Here is a 24,719-nt window from a genome sequence, read left to right as displayed (position 1 = left end):
GTCAAAGACTTGATGAACGACTCCATCAACATCTGAGGGGGAGTCTGTTGGTGCATTTTGATGTCTGTCGTTAAGGACATGCAAAAACCGAAATAAACTAGTAGCTAGAGTAAGTCGGATATCGAACCAGAGGAGGATTGTGGAAAGTGTTGTAATGAAAAGTTTCAATTAACTACTACAGAATTAGAAAATCGGTTTGTTTGATTTTGAGAAATAGCTAAATTAACGAATAAAAATTGTGTTTTAAATCAATGGAAGAAAAGATGGTTCCTTCAGATTTCAGGTTTTCTAGTTAACTTCAACTATGTGTTTAATCGTTACCTACATAGACATAGGTGTTAAACCTGATTAACTAATTCTGATAATCAACGACTAAGTACTCCGGTCAATACATAACGGGAGGTTATCGAATGATTATCAATTACAATTTACAAACCCTAACCCCATGTCAAATATATCCCAATTACTAGAACTCTCGGGAACTGAATGCTTAGAAATTAAGGTTTAAATAAATGCAATTGGTTACAATCAAGAAATCAAATCAATGGTGAAAAGCATCGAATGCTTAGATCACCGAGTTATACGATTGTATCAACACATAATATTCATTAACTTACAAAAACCCTCCATCCGGAGGAAACCATAAAAAGTTTAGCCGCTCATCTCGCACGAAGAATCTTCAAAAGCTTGAATTGATGAAGAAATCATGGTTGATTCGATGATCGGATGAAGAATCTTGATGGAATTGGGTGAAAGAAGCCTTGAAAATTGAGTCTTGGAGTGTCCTTGATCGATTGTGTATGAATGATAATGAATACCAACATCACAAACCCTAATATATACCATATAACCTTATTTGCGTCTTTTTTTCGTAACCCCAACCGTAGGCTACGGTTTGGGAACCATAGCTTACAGTTTCAGAATTCTGACCAACATCAGCACCCAACCGTAGCTTACGGTTGGTGAACCGTAGCTTACAGTTTCAGCAGATTCTTCCAAAATTGTTTTCTTCATAACTTCTTCGTTTTAGCTCTGTTTTACGCAGCGTTTTCGCCCACGTCTTCGTAATTCAACCCTCTATCATGCCATCTTCTAATATCTTCATTTTCAATCCATTAACATTCCCCAAAACTCACCCAATCTTCGTATTTAACCTGCTAAACATCATTTTCTCATAGTTATCCAATTCCACACATATAAACAACCAAATATGCATAAGATTAGACATTAAACACATATAAATCACATTCCTAAACCCATCCATCACACTACATCTGTTGATTTCATCTTGGATCAGTTCTTAGTCTTAGAATGTTAGATTAGGGTACATTGTACGAGAAAATAGGAAGTATAGTGTGTTTATTGAAGAGGTTTCGCTTATAGTGACATAGGTAGAGGTTCCGCTTATATGTCATCATATAGTTCCGCTTGAATGTCACTTGGAGGTTTCGCTTGTATGACATGTATACTGAAGCGAAACCCCAACCCTATATAAGGGTACATATAAGCGAAACTAGGTAGCAGCAGAGTTGTGAAGTTGTGTAACGGCGAAGCCCTGCCAAATCGTCTCCGGAGCTTGTAAATTGTTAATAAGTGCAATAAACAGAGACAAATTAGTGAAATCAAGCTAAACAAAGACTGAATCAATGAATTCCGCCTCTGATTCAGTCTGAGCACTCTTCTGATCGACTCGTCAGGTCGTCTAACGATCCTACAGTTATTAAAATTAAAAATTTCATTTTTTTAAGTTCATTTACAATGATTATATAACCCTTTGGGAAAGGGAGAAACACACTAAAGAAACCCCGGTTTGGAGTGTGATTTATTGGTTCTAGGCATGGGATATTTGTGGTGTAATTTGTTGGAAATTTAGGAATAATAATTATATTTATGTTTAATATAATTATTCTTTAATTATAAGCTAAGATGAATGAGAGATCTTGAGCTTTAAGTTTGTGTGTTGGAACTTTAATGTGTGGGAAATTTTGTTTGTCCTACATTGGTGGAGAGATAAATCTTTTGTTGATTTATAAGTGGAATTATCTACATAATTGTATTCCTATGTGACAAGTCACACCCGGTGGTAGCCAGGAGGGTGCGAAGCACCCAACGCGCAAATGTCCCCGCGCACGTGACCAGGACGAGGGCGATGGGCGAAATGTGCCATTTTGAGGGCACACTTCATATCGTTACGAGCCGCTTCTACCGCCTTTACTATTTTTTAGATGTGTCGTGGCTCGGTTAACTCGTGTGGGCTCAAGGCAGTGGCTTGGTGTGGTCAGCTGGAGATTATTTACATTCCTACTTGTCAAGTCTGATCAAGTTCTTCAAATTCATTGTGTCATTGAATTTTGTATTCAAGTGAGACTTTTCATTTGGAATTATAAACAAATCATATACGAAGTTTTGTGCTTTGTTCTACATAGACACAAGACAAAATTCTTATGGTTCATAATTCAACACACACCACATCCAACAAATTCCCAGATAATCTTTCAGGTGCATGTAGGGATGGCAATAGGTCGGGTTCGGGTCGGGTATTGGTAATCTCATAGCCATACTCGGTTATAAAATCGTGTCCCATACCCGACCCAATACCCATCGGGTAATTACCCATCGGGTATCGGGTATACCCACGGGTACCGGGTATACCCATTAGTTTGTTAAAATAAATACATTGGGATTTCTAAATACATTTTTTACTATTATAATTATTATATAATTTTATTTATACAACAACAATTATAAATTAAAAATATACATTACATACATATAAGGTTTATCATAAATTAATAATAACTTTATTATACTTATACACTTACATATATATATACTTCACAACATACAAAATATAATACTATTATCAAATGCATATAATAAAAGAAAATTTATTTTTTCACATTATGATCATACTAAAATAAATCAACAATAGGCAAGTGTTAATGAAAAATAAAAATATAAATTAAAAAAATCGGGTATATGATCGGGTATATAGTTTGGGTAAACGGGTATGTGGTTTCGGGTAATCGGGTCGGGTATCACCTAATCTCATACCCAACCCATACCCGCGAAAATTTTTAAAATTAAACCCATACCCGGCCCAATACCCGTCGGGTATCGGGTATACCCGTCCCATTTGTGTCAGGTTTCGGGTATACCCATCGGGCTCGGGTATTTTTGCCATCCCTAGGGCATGGCTAAGTCTGGCAGTACAATCTATTTTGGCTGTTGTACTCTGAGAAACAGACGGGTTCACCTACGTTGCCCAAAATCTGTTTAAACAGAAGCGTGTTGAACACGTGCATTAATCGCCTTATGTTTCTTTCCTTTGTTTTGTTATTTGTTTACAGTTTCAGTATTTTGTTTCTAATTTTCAAGTTCCATTGTAATATGCTTCTATTATTCTTTTTGGTTTATAGTTTGCAATTCTATTATTTTCATTTTTAATATGTATTAGGAATTAATAAATGTTATTTTTTTTTTTTTAATTTTTTGAACGGTTGTCGTATATAAATTAGTTGAGAAATTTGCCTTTAAAAAAGTTATTACTATTAGTGATTTTTAATAGGTATAGATGTCACTCTTTACTCGTCCTCGATCATCTTTCAAAATTAGTTATTTAATATTTAAGCTTCAAACAAGTTTAAAATCTTTCATTCTTTCAACAATTAAGTAATTTAGGGTTAAGTTATTTTAAAGGGCTTTTTACATATTTCCCCCTCTGAAGAGGTATGGTCCCAATTCCCTGCTTACATGGCAGGGACCACACCACTTTTGTGCACACAAGGCATCCACGTCGACAAAACACTCCAGAAGCTTCTAGAAACTTCTGGATGATTCACAGTTGGCACCAAAGATGCTCTATCCGACATAAAGGACAACACGTGTCACCACTAGCAGAATGCCACATAGGCTTGCGACAATCCAGGGAGCAGCATTGACAATACCGGTACGAGGTACCCAGCGCAGGCGAATGCAAGAACGCCACGTGTACCACTACACCTGCCATGACAGAGCAGACCAAGAGGATATTCCCCTTGGTCGGACAGCTGGCACGCGCTCACAGCTGGCATGGCTGCTCCTTCCTTCTTCACCCTCCGGCTATAAATAGGACCCTTCATCATTCAGGTTCAGGATCTTTTTTCTCCTTACTCACTCTATACACACACTGTTTATTTCCTCTCGGAACAGTACTTATTCTCACGGCGGAGCCTGGTTAAGAGGGAAAATCCCCTTTCCCCCCTCTTAACGAGACTAACGGTGTTTACTGTTTTGCAGATTTCGAGCCATCAATACGAGTAGAAGAAGAGGTTGAACCCACTGGACGAAACAACCCCATTGATTATCCTTGTGATAATCACTGTTTCAACATTGGCGCCATCCGTGGGACTCGAACCCACGACCACGTATTTACCCAAACCAAAAAATCAATTACATATTTTCCCTTCCTAACTGATATATATTACATATTTCCCCTTTTCATTAAAATAACCCTTATTTATGACTATTTTACCCTTAATGAACTAGTAAATGAATATTTACATATTTCCCCACTCTAATATGTAAAATCAATTACATATTTACCCAATTTATGTATTATCACCCCAATTCTTCTATAGTTCTTCGCCCCTATTTACAATGATAAAAACATAAATAAAACCAAAAAGTACAAAACATAATTTCCGTTCATAATAATTTCCGTTCATAATAATCAAAACATAAATTCCGTTCATAATAATTTCCGGTCAAAAAACATATATACGATACCAAAAATTCGAAATCAACCGCTCATCTTTGACTAATTACTTTCACGTCTTTTTTGTACTTTTTCCTCGTCCCCTTTTACTTGTTGAGGATTGTTGAGTAGGATCTTCAGGTGCTGAGTTTTTGCATGTCTTTTCACGGTGTCCATACTCACCACATCATGGACATTTTTGTCGTTTTTTAGGCTCGTCACCTGGTCTAATTCTGTTCTTTCTTGGTCTCCCAGGTGGACGTTTGATTGCAGGTGGGTATATCTTTTCTTCGTTATCTATATGCACCCATTGATCCTTTGTAGGCATTGGAGCAACTTCTAACGCATAAGCTAATTTAAACTTCTCAATAGTATAAAATGGATCAACATACATGTCCCAGTTAACATCCCTTATGAAAATAATAAAAGCTGTTGCATGCATACACGGGACACCTTTTACCTGCCAAACCCGACAAGTACATTTTCTCTCATCAAGGGAAACCTCCCAACGCTTGTCCTCGTATTTCACCTCAGCTCGATTTTCACCACTTCTACAAATTTCATATGCACCTAATTTCTACATACAACATTAAAAATATTAAAAATCGTTAACCTAAAATATATTTGAAATATATGTAAAAAAAGGAACATTATACGAACCTTAGAGATTTTGTCGAGGTAAGTCTTAGTTTTAGGTACTAAGGTACCCTTCCATTTTTTTGAAAGCCTCATTTTTTTGTCAAATCGTACCATAATCTTCTCTCTAATGGAATCAAGTAATTCAAGAACCGGTTTATAACGCACCTCACCTATCCACGCATTAAATGACTCCGAAATATTATTTGTAACATAGTTACACTTTGATGTCTCCCCAAACCTACAACGACTCCATATCTTATTGTGATTCTCATTAAGATAAGTAAGTGCATCTTTATTTGCTCCAGCAATTTCATTTAACAGTCGATCATGCTCGTTTACACAATAGGTCTTTGCAGCTCGCCATAAATTTCTTGTGAATAAATCACCACGAAAACGCTTCTGGAAATTACTAAATAAGTGCCTAATGCACTCTCTATGCTCAACATTAGGGTAAACTTGTGTAATTGCAATGTCTAGACCCTTTTGCATATCTGATGATATAACTAGTCCATTAGGCGTACCGATTGCTTTCTTAAGTAACTCAAGAAACCATATCCATGAGTTCTTGTTTTCAGATTCAAGTACACCATAAGCCACCGGAAAAATAGAATTGTTACCATCAACACTATTAGCAGCGACTAGTACCCCATTAAACTTGCCTTTTAGATGGCATGCATCTAGATAAATATAGGGACGACAACCAACAAGAAACCCCTTCCAACAAGCTAGTAGTGAAACAAAAAAGCGTAAAAATAGTTTCTTATTACCTTTAGTCTCAATGTCAACTTCGACAACGCTTCCCGGGTTTCGCCTTAATAGTTCCTCTTTAAAAGCATTCGTCTTTATGAATGAGTCTTCCCAATTCCCGTACAAATCACTATAAGTTTGTTCTTTACCTCGAAAGATTTTCATGTAGGGTAGATCAACATTGAAATTTATCTTAACCCACTTGTGGAGTTCTTTAATTGAGACATCCCCATCGCATTTCAACTTATGTCTAAGCACACTTGCAACCCATCCTTGTGTTGCCACCTTATTAGCACCTTTGTTGCTTCTAGTACAAGAATGTGGTTCGACCAATTTCTTAACCTACAGAATTTTAATAAAACATATATTTTATTAAAAATATAATTAGATTCTAATTTTAAAATTAGTTACATCAATACACTTACCTCAAATGAAATTCCGTCTTGCATAACAGAAGCATGTATCCTCCATTTGCATTGCAAGTCACTACACCTTGCTGTGACCCATGTAGGTTCACTTTTCTCTGTAAAGTATGCAAATTCATTCATGATTGCATAATGGGACAACGCTCGTCTAAACTCTACAACATTTTCAAACGTGGAGTTAACTTTAATAGTTCCATTCTTGCTGCTAACAGTTATCGGTTCGGAACTTGCATGCCCAACTTCATCATCTGTACTAAAAGTCACTGATTCATCCTCCTCATCTTCTTCATCATGAGCATCATCCGATTCCCTATAAAAAACATATTTAAAATGTATCTAAACATATTTAAAATGTATCTAAACCGATATTTACCTTTCTTGCACCGAGCTTGTCTCGACATTATTATTCATTGTCACATAAATGGTTAATTCTTTCTCAACTTCGTACATACTAAGCATGAATTTAAAGTTCTCATGAGAATCAACCTTCACAAATTTTTGCTTAGTAGCGTATTTGTCAATATAAAAAACTGAAAAGGATAGCTCCGGATCCGGAGGATAATGAGTGGCAACCTCTTCATTCAAATCATCAAAGTCGTATATGCAAGTGTCAATGTTAAAACATTTTTGAAAGCCAAAACAATAACGTTTTTTGTATGAGTTCTTAGCTAACCGAAAGTAACCTCCATATTTTAATTTTATCTTGTACTTAGTCGATCCTTGGCCAACAACATGCTCAAGCAATATTGGCGATTCTGCGCCATTCTCCCAAGTTGGTGTAAATGAATTATTTTCCATATCATCCATATCATCTTCCATACAAAGCACCTGATTCAGACATAAACACCACCATTAACAGTGAACCAGTAATATCAGACATAAACTGAATAAAATCGAACCAGTAATATCACCGGTTACAGTTCATACATGAAAAGATGAACCGAAAAAAAAAACACACAGGTAATCCATGAAAAAAAAAACACAGTGAACTAGTTATAATCGATGTACAGTTATCGAAAAAAAAACACACACAAGTAATCGATCGAACACTTATAATCGATGTACAGTAATCGATCGAACAGGTAATCCAACAACATGCTCAAGCAATATTGAAGATGAACATCGATTCTGATCGATGAACAGTTATCATCGATGTACAGGTAATCGATGAACAGATGAACCGACCAAAAAAACACACAATCGAAGATGAAGTTGAACGATTTTATGAACATCAACAGTTAAAATCGTTCATCGTTGAAACCAGTAAACACACAAGTAATATATGAACAATCGATGAACGATTTTTGAAAAAAACACACAAACCTGATGAAGATGAACATCGAATTGTGGGGGGAGAAGAAACGCCGGGTGTAGGGTTTGGATGCGTTCAGACGTTCAGTATGCAGGAATGGGATATACACGCTGATTAATTTGAGGGTAGTAAGGTAATTTCTCAAAAAAAGGGGAAATATGTAATTAGTTTTTTGGTTTGGGTAAATACGTAATAAGGAAGCTTAGGAGGGGGAAATATGTAAAAATCCATATTTTAAAAAGACTCTTAAAAAATAAAAAGTGTAAAAAGACACAATAGATTGCACAAGATGACATAATGTCAAACAAAATATAACACAATGTCGAAATATATAACAATTGTCGAAGAAAAAAGACACAATAAGTTGCAAAAAAGACACAATGACGCAAATACATAAAAGACGCAATGATAAATAAAAGACGTAATGATAAGAAACAAAATTTCTAAAATCTACAACCTATAAATCCACAAGTGAAAACCGAAAATCTCACATCATAGAGTTCAATTAGACGGTTCCAATGCCGCTTGAACGAGATCAATCAGAGTTTGTTTAATACCCTTTGTACGACTTCTTACTTTTAAAAGGTTTATATTTTATCCTAAACCACTTTTTAAAAGGGAATCAAAATGATGTGAGTTATTTCTTGTTGCCAATTTGGAACTAATTAAGAATGCATGACTTGTCATAAACCATCATGTTTGTTAATACAGAATTATCTTTGTTAGAATAATTGAAGTTATAACATACCTGGGATGAGCATGATATTGACTGTATCGAACCGGTATCAGTATCGAAAATATCAATACTGAAATTCGTTCAAACTGGGTACCGGTACCGGTACCGAAATATTCGGTACGGTACGGTATACCAGTGTCGGTACGGGACCGGTTTGGTACCGGTATTTGAAGGTAAAATTCGGTATTTTACCGGTACCTGTACCGAAAAAATTTGGTACGGAAAATTCGGTACTGGTACCAATACGGTATCAGTATCCAGTACCAAATGTTCATCCCAACCTCATATATTTTAAAGTCATGCGTATGCATCTTCCAACTTTTTGATGATTGTTTCATTTATCCTATAACTCCATGCTCTTCGATGAATGCTCTGACGATGCCATGTTTAGAAAATCACTAAGAGCATTCATATTCTATCCACCAAATCTTGAGAGAGAGGTTTTTAAATTATAAAAAGTGGTTTAAGTGGTTGTGAGTGGAGGAGAGAGAAAATGTTACTGTTCATCTGTATATTTGGGAGGACACTGTTCACCCTGTATAATTTTTTAATATATTTTGAAAGTGGTTGTGAGTAGAGGAGAGAGAAAAGATAATAATAAAGGTATAAAATATTATTATTTAATTGAAAGGGGAGAGAAAATATAGTTGTTTTTAGTGTATTTATAGGGTGTAAAATGGTGGATAGAATGTGAATGCTCTAAATCATGTAAATTCGGTGTCACCACATCCATGGGAGAAGCTTTATTGGGGCAAGGGGTGTCAGGCTTTTGCTGATTTTTCGTTGGTAGTGTTAATTTTACCGAACTCAAAAAAAAAATAGTGTATGTTATAAATATATTATTATTATTATTATTATTATTATTATTATTATTATTATTATTATTATTATTATTATTTATTATGGTTATTAACACCTAAAATAGATTAGCATTATTCTCCAAGTTACATCTCCTATATATATCATTGTATATCTTGTATTATATACATCCAATTAATAATATCAATCTCTTTCTCTCTATTATTATCTCTTATTCTTTTGTCAATAGGCTAGTTTCACAACACGTTATCAGCACGAGAGTTCTCTATTCAAAACCTTAATCCATAATATTCGTATTCTTCGTGGTTTGAGGTTCGTTGATGCTCCAACGTTATTATTACTTCCAAGTCATTCGAATGATTATAATGGTACGCAAACTGCAAGCGCTGCAATATTGGTTTCCAAAGTATGTTTTCTTCCTACTCCCTAGAAAATTAAAAATTATTTATGGGTATTGGGTTGCAACTGGAACGGTGATGGTTAATTATTATAAAGTTTAATTGTGTAAATTCTATTGGATTTGAGAAAGCATCTCAAGTCCATGCACTTCATAAAACAAAGTAATTATATATTTATTTTCTTTTATATACTAAAGAAGTCCATGCAATTCATAAAACAAAGTAATTATTTATATATTTCTTTTCTTTTATATACTAAAGAGATACCACGCATTGGTAAGTTTTATGTGCTCAATTTATATTTGGTTCAACTTCTCAATCATTAAAAGATGTTCAATAGTATGTTTTCAATGCCCTGATGTTAAATTTATGATGGATCTAAGATTTCATGCTCTTGAGTTTAGATCTTGTATTTGATGTTTATTTTGCAATATATCATGTTTTTATGTTTGTGTACTGAAACTTCATGACTTCATGCCCTTGACATTTACATCTTGAAGTGATATTGCTTCTAAATATGAATCAGAATATCTAATGACTTAGTGTGTTCACCCAGGCTTTTTTTCTGTTATAATATATGCTATTAATTATTATTTTTTTGTTTGTTTGTATGTTTAACCTTATTTAACAATTTCCGTAAAAGAAAAGAATGGTTGTAAATATTGGTGACTATAGGTGCGTATGCAATATTAAAAGCAATTTGTTTGTAGTAACAATTACGTGCTTGTTTCTATATTACAGTGATAAATTATAAAATATGTTAGTATGCTTTGCTATATTGATAAGTGCATGTTATGTCTAGGAAAATAGTGTAAAAAGTTTGAGTTTAAATTTTCTTTTATTAGGAAGGTTACCATAGGATTGATAAAAAAAAAGAAAAAAAATAGAAATCAAATGATATAATATAATTTCAGTATTAATCCAATTATAGCCTAAAGTACTACAGTTAGTCGGTTACTTTGATTCAATAGCTTTTTGAAAATTTTCATTGTTAACATAGCACCATACTTTGAACTTGCAAGTTAATTGTTTTTTATTTATTTATAATCCATTGATTAAATCAATATTTGTATACAGTTGGATTTAACGGATACGAATTAAAAAAATCCACTTCTTGCAGTTTAATAATATTTGCGATGCTATTAATAATGTGATTAATAATTGTTCTAAGTTTACATGTAAATAATATTTTGAACCCATGAATTGTCGTTTAAGTATTGTTATGCAATATCTTATTATTACATATTAAAATATGTTTTAATTTTATATATTTTTAAATATAAATGGATTATCGAATATGATTGTCGTATTTAATATCTGAAAAATATGATTTAGAATCTATTCATTTAGATAATTAAGTATTGTTTATCCAATATTAATATTAATCATACGTGGAATAGATTTATTTTATCAATAGAATGGATCATCCAACGTTTACGGTGGTTTTAATATGTGTTTATATTTTAAGTTATAGATATAGATATACTTGTGATTGATTAGACTGTGATATGTTAATACATAAATTACATATGTTTGTTTGTAATTTGACACGGAAAAAAATTCATAAAGTTTTATCATAACTCGTTTATATGGTGACATGTTAGATCATCATGTATCGTATAATATAATTTTATAGTATGCCTTATATTTAGTACGATATCATTTATTTATGAAGATAGTATTGAGAGAACAACTAAACCAAAGTTATGGGTTATTATCACTATCATGAATGAGTGTTAATATGTCTAGATATAACATCTATATTGTGATACTCCTTGAATCTCATTATCAGGTTGTAGAAGGTCGTAAGATGCTAGATTGATAAATCTAATATCACTCGGACATCTAATTATTTTTTCTATTGGTGTTATGAAAATGCAAAGAGAAGATTATTTACAAGGGAAAGTCGGATAAAACAATTATTGTTTGTCACACCTCAAATATGCTCTTGAAGTAGCAATATTATTAAAAGTGTGTGAAAGGTTTGAAGTGACTTAATATCTGTATATATATGAGAAAATAATGAAAATTATGAAGCCTAATTGGTTTTACTACATTCCTTGAAGTGAATGTGACTATATATTAATCGTTTTGATCATGGACTTAATTGGGGAGTTAAGGATGGACATATTAATAATGAGATTGGTCATCAGAAATGCAACTGCAACGGTGGTTATGTTAATAATGAGATTAACCACCAGAAGTGGCAAAATAAGGGAATAATAATATGATAATAATATGTGGAAATAATGATGGTGATATAACATGATAGTTTCAAATAAAATTATCTAATGTAAATAAGTGCAAATAATACATATACGATCATAAACCAGAAGTTTATGGATCATAATTATTTAATTAGTTGGCATGACCGGTTAGACCATATGATGTGTGTAAAATGCAACATATAAATCACATCAATTAAGGCATAAAACTAACCCTTTTTAAGTACTAATGTTGGAAAAAGAGTGTTTTTGTCTTCCTTTTGTATTTTCAGGATGAAATGAGCTCAAAATCACAAAAGAAGCAAAAAGACAACTAATTCTAGCATAAATACAAGAAAAGGAATAAAAGTAGACTGCCCGGACCCTCAACGGCACCTCCCAAGGCAAAGAAGAGAAAACAGAAGACTGAACACGCCCCGTGTCCAGCGAACACGGGGCCGTGCCCAAGAAGCAGCAGAAAAGACAAACCAGTAGAAGCTTCCATTACCCACCACGGGGCTGTGTCCAGCGGGCACGGGGGCGTGGTGAAAGTACAGCAGGCGCATTAATTGTAATTGCGAATTACAATTAATGAAGAGAGAGAATGTCAGACGGGCACGGGGCCGTGTCCAGCGGACACGGGGCCGTGCCCAGCCTTCTGTTCAGCCTATAAATAGGGGTGCTTGGTTTCATTCCATCTCATCCCTTGGCACACCACCTCTCTCACACTTCATCCACCACCCACCACCACCATAACACCATCATCCACCACCATCATCCATTGTCCATCATAGAGTGTGTGAGTCGTCTCGGGATCCAAGATTGATCGTAAGAGTTCTTGACAATCAAGGCCATGTTTGCCTAAGTCTCTTACATCACTTGGGGAAGACAAGTGTTTAGTATAATACTTTTTATTTTTAATCTTTTGCACTTTTTATTTGGTTTTGTATTAATGACTTTAATAACTAGTTACTTATGTTGAAGGTGATCTTTCCTTATCGTTTGTCCATGGTGTCTTGGCATTATTTTACTGTCTATATAAAATAAAAGATTTTCACCATTCATATCTCCACGGTCTATATGGAGGTATGTTGGCTACCTGGTCGGGGGTTAAGGGAATGGTTTGGTAAGGGTCTTGCCCTTGTTCAGCGTTTAGAGGTCCTGCTTGGGACCTGGGTCAAATTTAGTAGGATCTCCTTCAATGCCCATAGGTATTGGATGGCGGGGATCCAAACTCTTTGACCCCCTCATAAGTTAACTACTATTAATACTATAACCCGGCTATTTAGGACTGTATCCCTGCTGACTCAGACTACTTAGCCGAGGGTAACGTCACCGCCGAAAGCGGGGCCTACCACAATTTGCATTAATAACTTAATTCATTATCTTTCAATAATCCGACCCTTTAGGATTGTATCCTTGCTGACTCAAACTACTGGGTTGAGGGTAACGTCGCCTTCAAAAGAGGGGCCTACTACAATAACTAAGATAATCTCTTAAACAAGTGCAAAAGTGCGAAAATAATCAAAGGTTATACTAACACACGTGTCGGATCCCAGTGATTCATCTTGTCTATCTGTTTTTATTTTATTTTATTTTTCAGCATTTAGTTAGTTTTTATTTTTCTTAGTTTAAAACATTTTTCTCACTTTTTGATTTGATTAGACGTTGAGGATAAACCGGTATTAAAAGCTCTTGTGTCCTTGGACGACCTCGGTATCTTACCAACACTATACTACGCCCACGATGGGTGCACTTGCCCATATGTGTGTTTAGTGTTAGTAAATATCGTGTTTTATAAATTTAAAACTTGGCTAAAAGTGTAAAAAGGGGCTTAAATATACATCTAAAATATAACAACTTCACGCACATCACCATACCGTGTCAATGATGATGTGAAACGTCTTGAAGAACTAGAAGATTCTTCAAGTTGGTAATTAGAATGCAATATTTGCTCTCAGGGGAAATTCATTATTTACCGACCATAGTAAAAAGGTGAGAATCCCTAAATATTCTGAAAGTGAATAAAGGATATGCATATCTCAACATAATACCATTTAGTGTTTTAAATCGATGCATCGTCTAATGGTTATCAAATCCACAACCTAAAGTTTGTGTGATTATGTCTTAGCTAATGTGATCACAAGCATATTACTTCGGATTGACATATTTATTTCGGTTGAAATAGTGAATTGGATTCCCAAGTTATTGATCAACATTGGAATACATGTTTTGTTGAGATGATCGCTAAACGTCGATGATTATATGTTATGGACATGTTATTTTACATGCAACATTAATTCACATCAAGCCAACAAGTCATAATACTTTCTCCCCGTATCGTTGGTTTTTGGTCAGGAACCAAAGATGTCCCATCAAAGATTTTGATTGTGCGACATATATTGAAATTGATCCACCACTACGCACAAAGATGGGACCTTAAAAGGTGGTTGGGAATATTTGATAAATTAATTGATATCCATCTCAATGGATTAACAATCCCAACAGCGGGGGGAGATAAAAAGCAGTTGGAAAATAGATGAGTTGGTATGAATTATCATTGATCCTCAAAAACTAAAAGTGTGAACCAGAAGTTCAAAGAATAACTCATATACAAAGATTAGCGAATCTATTACCAGACGCATTCACTGACCTTAAAAAGGTGATTATGTCACATATACCAACTGCTAATGCTCCAACTAAGATGAGTGTCCAAGAAGGACAACCACATGTTTGTAATGAGTCTATTGCACGTCTGAAGCGTGGTAGACTAGTCGATTCCAATAATAAAATTCCTCGAAAGTTGGAGCAACTAATTAAGATGGTCAAGTCGGGGTTATATTAAAAAGGTCTCCTGAAGAGACGATAGACATGATGGTTCAAGAAGAACCTCAGGTACCTGAAACTAAAGAGATCTCGATAAGTTGTATCATGTCTAAGATATGTATGGAATCGAAATAAAATCGACGTCGTTATACTTTTGTATATAATATAGCGCTTGTAATGATGAAATGATGAGGATCAAGATTTAAGATCTGCCTATGAACAAATACAAAGAAATAATTGGCCAAAACGAAAAGACGCAAATGAGGCAGAGTTGAATTCTCTATTGAAATGGAAAGTTTTTGGACCAGTAGTCCATACAACAAATGTTGTAAAACATATTAGAAACAAACATGTCTTTTATGCGAATCAATAAATGAAAAGTAAATGGTATAAGGCAAAATTGGTGGCACAAGGATTTCGCAAAGACCTAATATTGATTATGAGGAATCGTATTCTCGAGTGGTGGATACAATAGCTTTCCAATATTTAACTAGTCTGGTAATAAAATTAAAGAGAGAATTGACATGCGTCTTATGAATAATATTTATCACTTGATACTGAAAGTTTACATGAAAGTCTCTGGAGGATTTAAATTATCAAAATCATGAAAATATAGTTCTCGAGAACAATATGATCGTTGTATACATATTCATATTTGAATACGACTGAACTCCTGATGAGTTACCTAAAGGTGAATTGAAACATTTTAACGATGTAATTCTTGTGCACCAATAATGATACATAGAAAACTTGTACATGATGATTATGATATCTCAATAAATAGTGTACACGTATTGTACAATATGGATTTTGGAGATAAAAGCAACTAAGCAAGTGTTCATGACATTTTTTGCATATAATATAGCTATCTATGTGTTAAATGGGCAAATTTATGTAGCAAAACTTCTGAAGAGTGAAAGCACATGTATATTTGGATAAGATGGAATGAATTCCCTCATGGATTGATAATTCTGGAAGCATTGATGTCAAAACCTCAAGAACATACTAGATGAAGTTGACAAAATATGTATGAACTAAAATAGTCGGATCGAGTGTTGTACAACTCGAGATATTCGCCTAAAGAGGGATATAAGTTTGATTAAATTAGCAATGTTTTATCAACATTCTACTTTTAAAAGTTCATTATAATCGCAGTTTACAGTGATGACGTTTAGGCATTATCGAGAGAAACTGTCAAGCTTTTAGAGGGAGAATTTTTGAAAGACATTGGCACGGTCTAATTATTACTCGAACTGCAGTTTGAGTATATATGTAATTATATTTTATCAATCCCTCAAGTACATCTACAAGATGATGTTGGGAAATTTTAGTATGGACATAGTTGAACCTTAAAGTATGTTAAAGGTTCTCAAGTCACTTGTTATAAGAAATGCCTATTTTCATCTCCTACCGAAGTAGAGATTCTCATTCTAGAAGTATCATCGTTAAATGCATATGTGCATTAATATGTTTTGCTAGCTATGTATGGTTATAATATCTTTCACTTGACCTTATTGTCATGATATAACCTTTGTCAAGCGAAGAGACATTGGAATGAGTTCAAAGAAATATTTCAGGTATAAACGATATTTGATTATCTTTTACTAACCCATCAAAACAAGCTTGGTTAGTTTTGTAGATGCAGGAATGTAACAAACGACAATCGTCGACATATGATATTTCTTGAAAGGAGGCACCTAAAGTCTCATTAGAAGATTATACAACATTGCTCAACATAAATGACTGCACATTAAGGGATCGAGTGACAAATCATTGACTACAAAATATTTGATCAACTTTCAAGGAAGATGGACACACGTCACTTAAAGGAGACATGTTAAAATGAGGGGGAGACTTATTCAAGTTGCACTCTTTTTCCCTTACTAAGTTTTGTCCCATTTGGGTTTTCTTAGTAAGGTTTTTAACGAGGCAACAAACCTGATCTAGATGTATCAGGGGGAGAAAATATGCATTATAGGCTGCACTCTTTTTCCCTTAGCTATGGTTTTATCCCACTGGGTTTTCCTGGCATGGTTTTTAACGAGGCAGTATCTCCAAGCATAAGAAGTTGATAACCAAGGGGGAGTGTTATAAATATATTATTATTATTATTATTATTATTATTATTATTATTATTATTATTTATTATGGTTATCAACACCTAAAATAGATTAGTATTATTCTCCAAGTTACATCTCCTATATATACCATTGTATATCTTGTATTATATACATCCAATTAATAATATCAATCTTTTTCTCTCTATTATTATCTCTTATTCTTTTGTCAATAGGCTAGTTTCACAACAGTGTAAAATATTGACTGGATTTTTAAGAGTTCGGCTCCCACAGATTTGGATTTTGAAAGTCCGGCCCTCACTTAATTTTCCTTCAAGCCCCGCCACTAACCACATCCAAAGCAATTCCTTTAGCTTTTTTTCTTGTTTTGAAACTTTCCCTTTAGTTTGTTAAATGGTGATATTCTCATTAGTTGATCTTAAATGAACATAAGATTCTCTCTTTTATAAATTTTTTAAGACTAACAACCATAGCATAGTCTTCACCATCTTCGCTATATGCTTCATCGTCGATCACTTGAGTACTTCTTGGAAATGCTTGGACTTGAGAGCAATGGAGTTCATCTTTTCTTTCTTGGCGTGGGAGGCTACCTCATCTCCTTACACAATGAGATCATAAACATTCAAGCTTCCATCGGGTTCATCCATTTAATGGATGCTCAAGTATTTTGATTCTTCAATTATGATCATTGCATTTGATCTCATTCTTGTAAGATAGAGCCCTAGGAAGTTTTGTTACATAGTATTCGTTTAATTAGTTGTTAGAAGAGTTCCCCAAATATAAAATTCTTTTTTTTTCTTTTTTTTCCCATGTAAAAGGTTATAAAGTATTAACTTGTCTATAAGTTTTAGCAACCGATTAATATATCATCTATACTTCACCTCCTTTCGGGATAAAAAAAAAATAGTTTTGTAATCATTATTTTAATAATCAATGGTTTAAGGAATATAGTTACCTTTTTCAATAATATTATAAACATCAATATACGTGACACCTACATAAGTTCAAATCTTTGTTTCCAATAACAACCTTCTTGTAGCAACCATGGTATAATACTATGCGTAATAGACGTTATAGGGGTGTGAAAAAGGCTTGATAGCGTCCAAACACCGACCCTGGGAGTTATAATGGCAAACGAGGGGAAGAAATTGGAAAATGATGATTGAAAGAGCATTAGAGCATTAATGGTGTTAACCATTACACATTTTTTAAAGGAGTATTGTGATACTAACATAGCGGAAAATATCCCTTAATTAGAAAGCATTAACTTTTACGGATGGTGTAACCATAAAAAAACTATATAGTTAGTCTAACTCATGGATTAGATTCAAGTATTATGCAAAAATTATATATGATGAAATAAGTTGTGGCGGTTTTAACAAAATAAGAGCAAGTTGATTTGATAATAATGGGGAATATGTTATTTTTAATTAAAAAACCTATTAAAATTGTTTGTAAAAAGTCAAGTGAGTATTTGTCCACTAATTAATTATATATGCAAGAAAAATATCACTACCAGGGTTGTAGATGAACGGTAGTTTACCTTGGCAGAAAGTTCATTTACATTCGTTCATGTAATTTAATTTAATAAATAAATGAATACGAACAAGAAATTTTGTTTGATTAATTAAATGAAAGAACAAGAACAAAGGTCGTTTTAGTTCAACTGCGTTCATAAACGTTTAGTAATATGTTCGATATTTTGTTTACGTGTGTTCATGGTCATTTATTTTGTTTATTTTATGTTCAATCATTGGAAACTTATATCTTTGTACCATTATTTTGCGATACTTATGTTTAAGCTTATTATGTCTAACTTGTGTATTTTTTTTTTTTTTTTTGGGGGGGGGGGGGGGGGATAATTATATATATGACTATTATATCAACTTATCAAGTGCGTAACAAAATGATTATATCTGATATTCGTGATTAAGAATGTGGTTTTTTATTTTTTCCTAAAATAGTATATGTTTGTTTGTGTTCGGGAACCGTTCATGAACAAATTCAATTCCTTAATAGATGAACACGTACAATAAATTTCGTTTGATATATCTTCGTCAACCATTTGTGAACAAGTCCAATTCTAAACGAATGAACATGAACAAGGCTAAATACAGTTTGGTTCGATTCATTTACAACCCTATCACCATTGGCGGAGCTTCCTTATGGCCAGGGGTCCCCCCCCCCCCTCTGTGTTTCCTCTTCGTGGTGTTAATTTTACTGAAAATTTATGAAATTTTTTTATAATGTAAAATATGAATTTTGAAAGTTTGGCCCCTCTGATTTTCAGTTCATGATCCGCTAATGCCTATCACTACACAAATACAATGATGTATAGTGATCTCTGTGAATATTAACAAATCCGTTCTATGTGCAATCCTTAGTCTTTTGCCAATAGTTGTTCTTCACTAAGCTATATATAACAATACAAATTACTATGGTACAATGTCATCTCTAATGGTAGAGATCGATCCATCTATTACAAGTGATTTTGTGTTTCTTGACAAATATATTTCCATCAAGAATGGTGTATTTTCGTGCTTTGATCTTCTGGTGAGATTTGTGGTTTAAATCAAACTAGTTAGCTTTTAACTTTCAAATAATGTTAAGGAAAGTGATATCTTAACATGTTAGGAGTGTGTTAATTAGGACCTCCAATGTTAATGTCACGGTCCGATTATTTGGTTTGGGATCAAAACTTAATTATATTAGTTACCTGTCTCATGAAGCAGAATATGAATTGACCAAACATTTAAAACCTGTGGAGCATATAATGATCACTCTTAATTACCCGGACTTCAATTTAACACAAAAGTCTTCCAAAATGGGAAAGCATAACTACTTGTTAGTGATATCAAACATATACGTGGATACATATCCCTTTTAGATAGCCTTGTATATTTGTCAATTCAATTCAGTCAAATAGAACGTCCCCATGATTAATGCATGCAAACCTTGTAGGCGTCTACATGCAACTAATATTGTACGTGTCAATGAATGAGCCCATACATGTCCAAGTCCAATCCACGCCTAACACCATTCAACAAAATAATAATGTCGCCCATTGAAGAGAAAGCAACTTCCTGAAATGTGTTTTTAACATTAACACCGATTTAGTAAATTTGAGACCGATACCTATACCCGATACCATTTGCTCATCTCTTAATGATGTTATCATTCTAATCTATTCTAATTTTAAGATGTACTGTTCATTAAGTTTTGATTTTATTATATGTAAATATTAATGATGTTATCATTCTAATCTATTCTAATTTTAAGATGTACTGTTCATTAAGTTTTGATTTTATTATATGTAAATTTACGCACTCTTCTACTCTATACATATGTCACATACTCACATGCCATGTTTGAACTAGCGAACCAGCTAGGGCACCTTGAATGCTGACAGATGTAAAGTGAATTGAAATGGTTAGATTGATATACAAGTTAATGCAGACAAAATAAGCTTATTTTGAAGAGCTAGACAAGGTGTTCTTATAGACCTTATTGTTCGTCCCAAACCCACGTAATCCATACACTTTCCATTCAAGCATGAATGTGGGTTCCTAAATTGCATTTCATTTATTTCCTTATTGCATTTTATTAGTTATTGTAATGTAATGTAACAGTAGTGGGTTAGTGGGTGTGAATGATATAATTCTATTGATTGTGAATGATCAGATACAAGTAATATGACCAATATATACACAAAATAAAATACACCTAAGTACCCTAAAGAATATGATAAAATACAAGAGATTATAATAAATGAGACTTTTCATCTAACATCCCCCCGCAAGCAAGACGGTGGCGGACCAAGGCGAAGCAACTGTCTAAACGTGTTGAATTGCGAAGCCGGAAGACTTTTAGTGAAAATGGCTGCCACTTGAAGCTTGGTTGGCACAAATTTAGTGACTAGCTTTCATGAAGAAACGAGTTCGCGTAAGAAGTGATAGTCAAGATCAATGTGTTTGGCACGTTTATCTGAGATTGGATTTTGCGTGAGAAACAAGGCACTTTGATTGTCACATAGAATGTGGGTCTATCTGGGGGTAAGGCATGAAGCTCTTGCAAAAGATGAGTTAACCAAACGATCTCAGCTGCCGTGTTAGCCATCGCTCGATATTCAGATTCACAGCTAGAGAGAGCTACCGTAGGTTGCTTTTTGGCACTCCAAGAGATAAGGTTGCCACCCAAGAATATCGAGTAACCATAGGTGGATCGACGAGTCTCTAAACAACGGGCCCAGTCAGCATCAGAGTATCCAAGGAGATAAGTGTGCTTCGGTCAATTATAATGAAGACCAAATGCAATTGTTCCCTTTAGGTAGTGAAGAATTCGTTTGACCTCCTGATAATGAGCAGTAGTTGGAGCATGCAGAAACTGACTAACTTGGTTTACCGCATAAGATATGTCAGGCCTCGTGATCATAAGATACTGGAGAGCACTGATCGGAGTGTCGCACTCTGGTCAAAGATAAGATTTATAAACCCTAATTACCCTTAACAAATAGTTAGTGGTAGCAAGGGGTCGAACCACGAAGAGTATATGGTTTGCGAATGGATTCGTTTGAATTAAAATGAATGTCACAATTTATGAAGCTTGCTACAATATTTTCTGTATTTTTGTTTGGTTGAAAGATGTGAATTAAACTAATGGAATTGATTAAATTACTAATGATTAACAAATTACAAGAAAGATACTTGATTGTTTAAACAATAATGAGAAAAAGGGTTCACACCCGGTTTAGGTAATTGCAAACCTAGGTTCTTACAAGTTTTAGAATTGACCTAATTGGATAAGTGATTAACGGATTTAGTGTACCGTGACTTAGGTGCCAATAACTGTCAACATTCCTAAGAATGGACAAGAATGCACTTCGTAATCAACATAAGTAAATCCTAACCAAGATAATGCATAAGTGCACAAACTCATTTCACAAAGTCATAACTTTATCATCGTTCGACAATTTGCCAATTCAATTCAAATACACGGCAATTATCAAAGGCGTTCAAAATCAAAACACAATTTGTCACACAAGTCAAAACTAAACACAATTCAAAAACTAAGTAATACAACTACTTACATCGGGGTGAAACCAAGGTGATTAGCCGCTCATGGTTGAAGGAACTTGATCACCGGGTGATTGGAACTCGATTTGGATCATCTTGAAGCTTGGAGAATGGAAGAATGGTTGATGGTTAGGGTTTTGGTGGGAGATGATAGTAGAGAGAATGATGAATGAATGTTTAGGGTTTGTAGATTGATGATGAAGGTGAATTAGATGGTGATGTTGGTTAATTCGGATGATGATTGATGATGGTAGATGGATTGGAAGTGGTGAGAGTAATGAATTAGGCTCCAAAGGTGAGATTCAAACTCAAACTCAAACTCAAGTGTAACTCCCGTATTCATGGCCAATGAACCAATAGAAGTCGTCCTTTTCACCAAACACCCAAAAATCGCGTTTAACAAAAACAAAGCTCGTCGCCGACGCCAGGGGGCCCGTCGGCGACGACATCCCTTTTATTGAAATCCCTCCGATGGCTTAATTGTCTGGCTACGCGAATTCTGTGACAACGGGGTTATCCAGACCGCATCGCCGACGGCTTGGAGCCCGTCGGCGACGGCCTCTCCGGCTCCAATTCTCCAATTTTCTATTTTGCACTCCCGTTCGATCCGTAACACGTCCCGATCGTCCGTTTTTCATCCCGGTAGCTCGTAAAGCTCCCAAAAAGCACCTTAAACTCAATTAAACCTGCAAAACACAAATCTAATTAAAAGTAGGCTATTCGATATTAAAAGTCGAGTAAAAACCCAAACTTAAACATACACAAGCACCATTATTCGATCACGTATCAAGCACCTACAATTGACCTGTACTGTGTGGTATCAGAAAACGGATCACCTGCAGAAACAAACGAAACATTTGTACTTAAAGGTGTTGGAGCTGGTTTGGCATCCAACATCTTTGCATGCGTTAGAATGTCCAAAGTATACTTAGATTGATTTAAGAAAAGTCCATCTTGTGTGTAGGTAACTTCCAGTCCAAGGAAATAGTTGAGTTCTCCAAGGTCTTTGATAGCATATTCATTGTGTAGACGAGAGATAAAAGACATTAGGGTAGCAGGATTGTTACCAGTTAGGATAAGGTCATCCACATAGACCAGAAGGTACATGATATAATGATGGTTTTTAAGAATAAACAAAGAGGGATCGGCACGACTGCATAAGAAACCATAGTCCGTAAGGAACAAACTAAGACGGTGAAACCATGCCCTGGGAGCCTGTTTTAAGCCATAAAGAGCTTTGTTCAATTTGCACACATGTGTAGGAAATTTAGGATTGATAAAACCGGGAGGTTGTTCCATATAGACACTCTCAGATAGATGTCCATGCAAGAAGGCATTGTTGACATCTAGCTGATGCAAGGTCCACTTGTTAATGACGGCTAAAGTGAGAACAGTGCGAACAGTAGCGGCTTTGACAACTGGACTAAAGGTTAACGAAAAATCCAGACCGGGGACTTGACTAAAACCTTGGGCCACAAGTCTGGTTTTGTGCGTTCAATAGATCCGTCAGAGTGATATTTAGTTCAAAACAACCACTTGGAACCGACAATATTAGTATTCGGTGGACATGGTACCAATGTCCAAAGAGCATCGAGTTCGGTTTGCATGGCATTTACCCATTTAACGTCCTTGGACGCCATTTTATAGGATTTAGGATCTGTGGAAGCAAATAAAGCACGATGAAGAGGAATATTTTGAGTATGTGCCAAATTAGCACGATGACATATTTTAAAAATACCTGACTTAGCTAGAGTTGTCATAGGATGAGATGGTTGAGGGGGTGGAGGGGGGGGGAGGTGGAGCATGTGTGGGTGAAGTGGGTGGGGTAATGTCTGGAGTGGTGGAAGCGGAGGTGGATGTAGATTTAGAGGCTGAGGTGGGGGGTGATGTTGGAATTGAAGGTGGTGTAGGTGGTGTGACAATTGGGTGAACAATAGGAGGATTTGATGATGGAGGAAAAACACCATGGGATGCATGGGAGTGGTAGTAGTTGGTGATGAGGTAACAGTAGGTTTGCTTTGAGTTTGTGGAGGAGATGTAGCGTTGTTTGGATTTTCCAAGAAGAAAGATAGTTCAAGACTATCAATCGGTTTGGCGGATGAGGATAAATCGAAAGCAAAGCATGTTTCATCAAAACGAGCGTGCCGGGTTATATAAATGCGAGACGTGTTAGGATCTAAGCACTTATAACCTTTGTACTTGAAGCAATACCCAATAAAGATGCAAGGTAGGCTTCGAGGTGCGAGTTTGTTTGGAGCATAATCGCGTAAGTAAGGGTACACATGACAACCAAAGGTGCGAACGGATGAATAATTGGGAGGTTGTTTATATAAAAGTTCAAATGGGGATTCTTATTAAGTAAAAGGGTGGGTAGTCGATTGATTATATAGACCGCCGAAGAGAAGGCTTCAACCCAATATGAAGAGGAAATTTTGGCATGGAAGAGCATAGCTAACCCGGTCTCGACAATGTGTCGGTGTTTCCGTTCGACCCGACCATTTTGTTGTAGAGTGTATGGACAAGACATACGATGAAACGTGCCATTAGAAGCAAATATGTCTCAGACTTTATGATTGGTAAATTCAGTTCCTCCGTCACTTTGAAATGTCTTAATTTTTGCCGAGAATTGGGTTTGAACATATGGTATAAATATAGATAGAGCATCAACAAATTCAGATTTCGCACGTAAGGGATAAATCCACGTGAACCGGGAGAAGTCATCAATAAG

General features: G+C 35.0%; 1 protein-coding gene across 1 annotated transcript; it reads right to left on the bottom strand.

Annotated features, from left to right (window-relative positions):
- Nucleotides 1–4,922: 4,922 nt before the first annotated feature.
- On the bottom strand, nucleotides 4,923–23,631 carry LOC110919548. The gene is made up of 5 exons (XM_022163816.2): nucleotides 23,566–23,631; nucleotides 6,920–7,374; nucleotides 6,547–6,856; nucleotides 5,396–6,463; nucleotides 4,923–5,312 (listed from the first exon to the last, which is right to left on the bottom strand). The coding sequence occupies exons 1-5, from the start codon at nucleotides 23,629–23,631 to the stop codon at nucleotides 4,923–4,925; spliced, it is 2,289 nt and encodes a 762-aa protein (XP_022019508.2).
- Between the last annotated feature and the right edge of the window lie 1,088 nt (nucleotides 23,632–24,719).

This window comes from Helianthus annuus, chromosome 16 (assembly GCF_002127325.2).
Source record: "Helianthus annuus cultivar XRQ/B chromosome 16, HanXRQr2.0-SUNRISE, whole genome shotgun sequence".
NCBI lineage: Eukaryota > Viridiplantae > Streptophyta > Magnoliopsida > Asterales > Asteraceae > Helianthus > Helianthus annuus.
This window is presented reverse-complemented; position numbering and strand designations above follow the sequence as displayed.

Bases quoted from the DNA above. Each gene is read 5' to 3' on its own strand.
- LOC110919548 (XM_022163816.2), bottom strand. From the start codon at position 23,631: ATGGCGTCCAAGGACGTTAAATGGGTAAATGCCATGCAAACCGAACTC. The intron at 6,857-6,919 runs GTAAATATCGGT...TGTTTTTTATAG, and splicing joins ACAAGCTCGGTGCAAGAAAG to GGAATCGGATGATGCTCATG. The intron at 6,464-6,546 runs GTAAGTGTATTG...AAAATTCTGTAG, and splicing joins AAGACGGAATTTCATTTGAG to GTTAAGAAATTGGTCGAACC.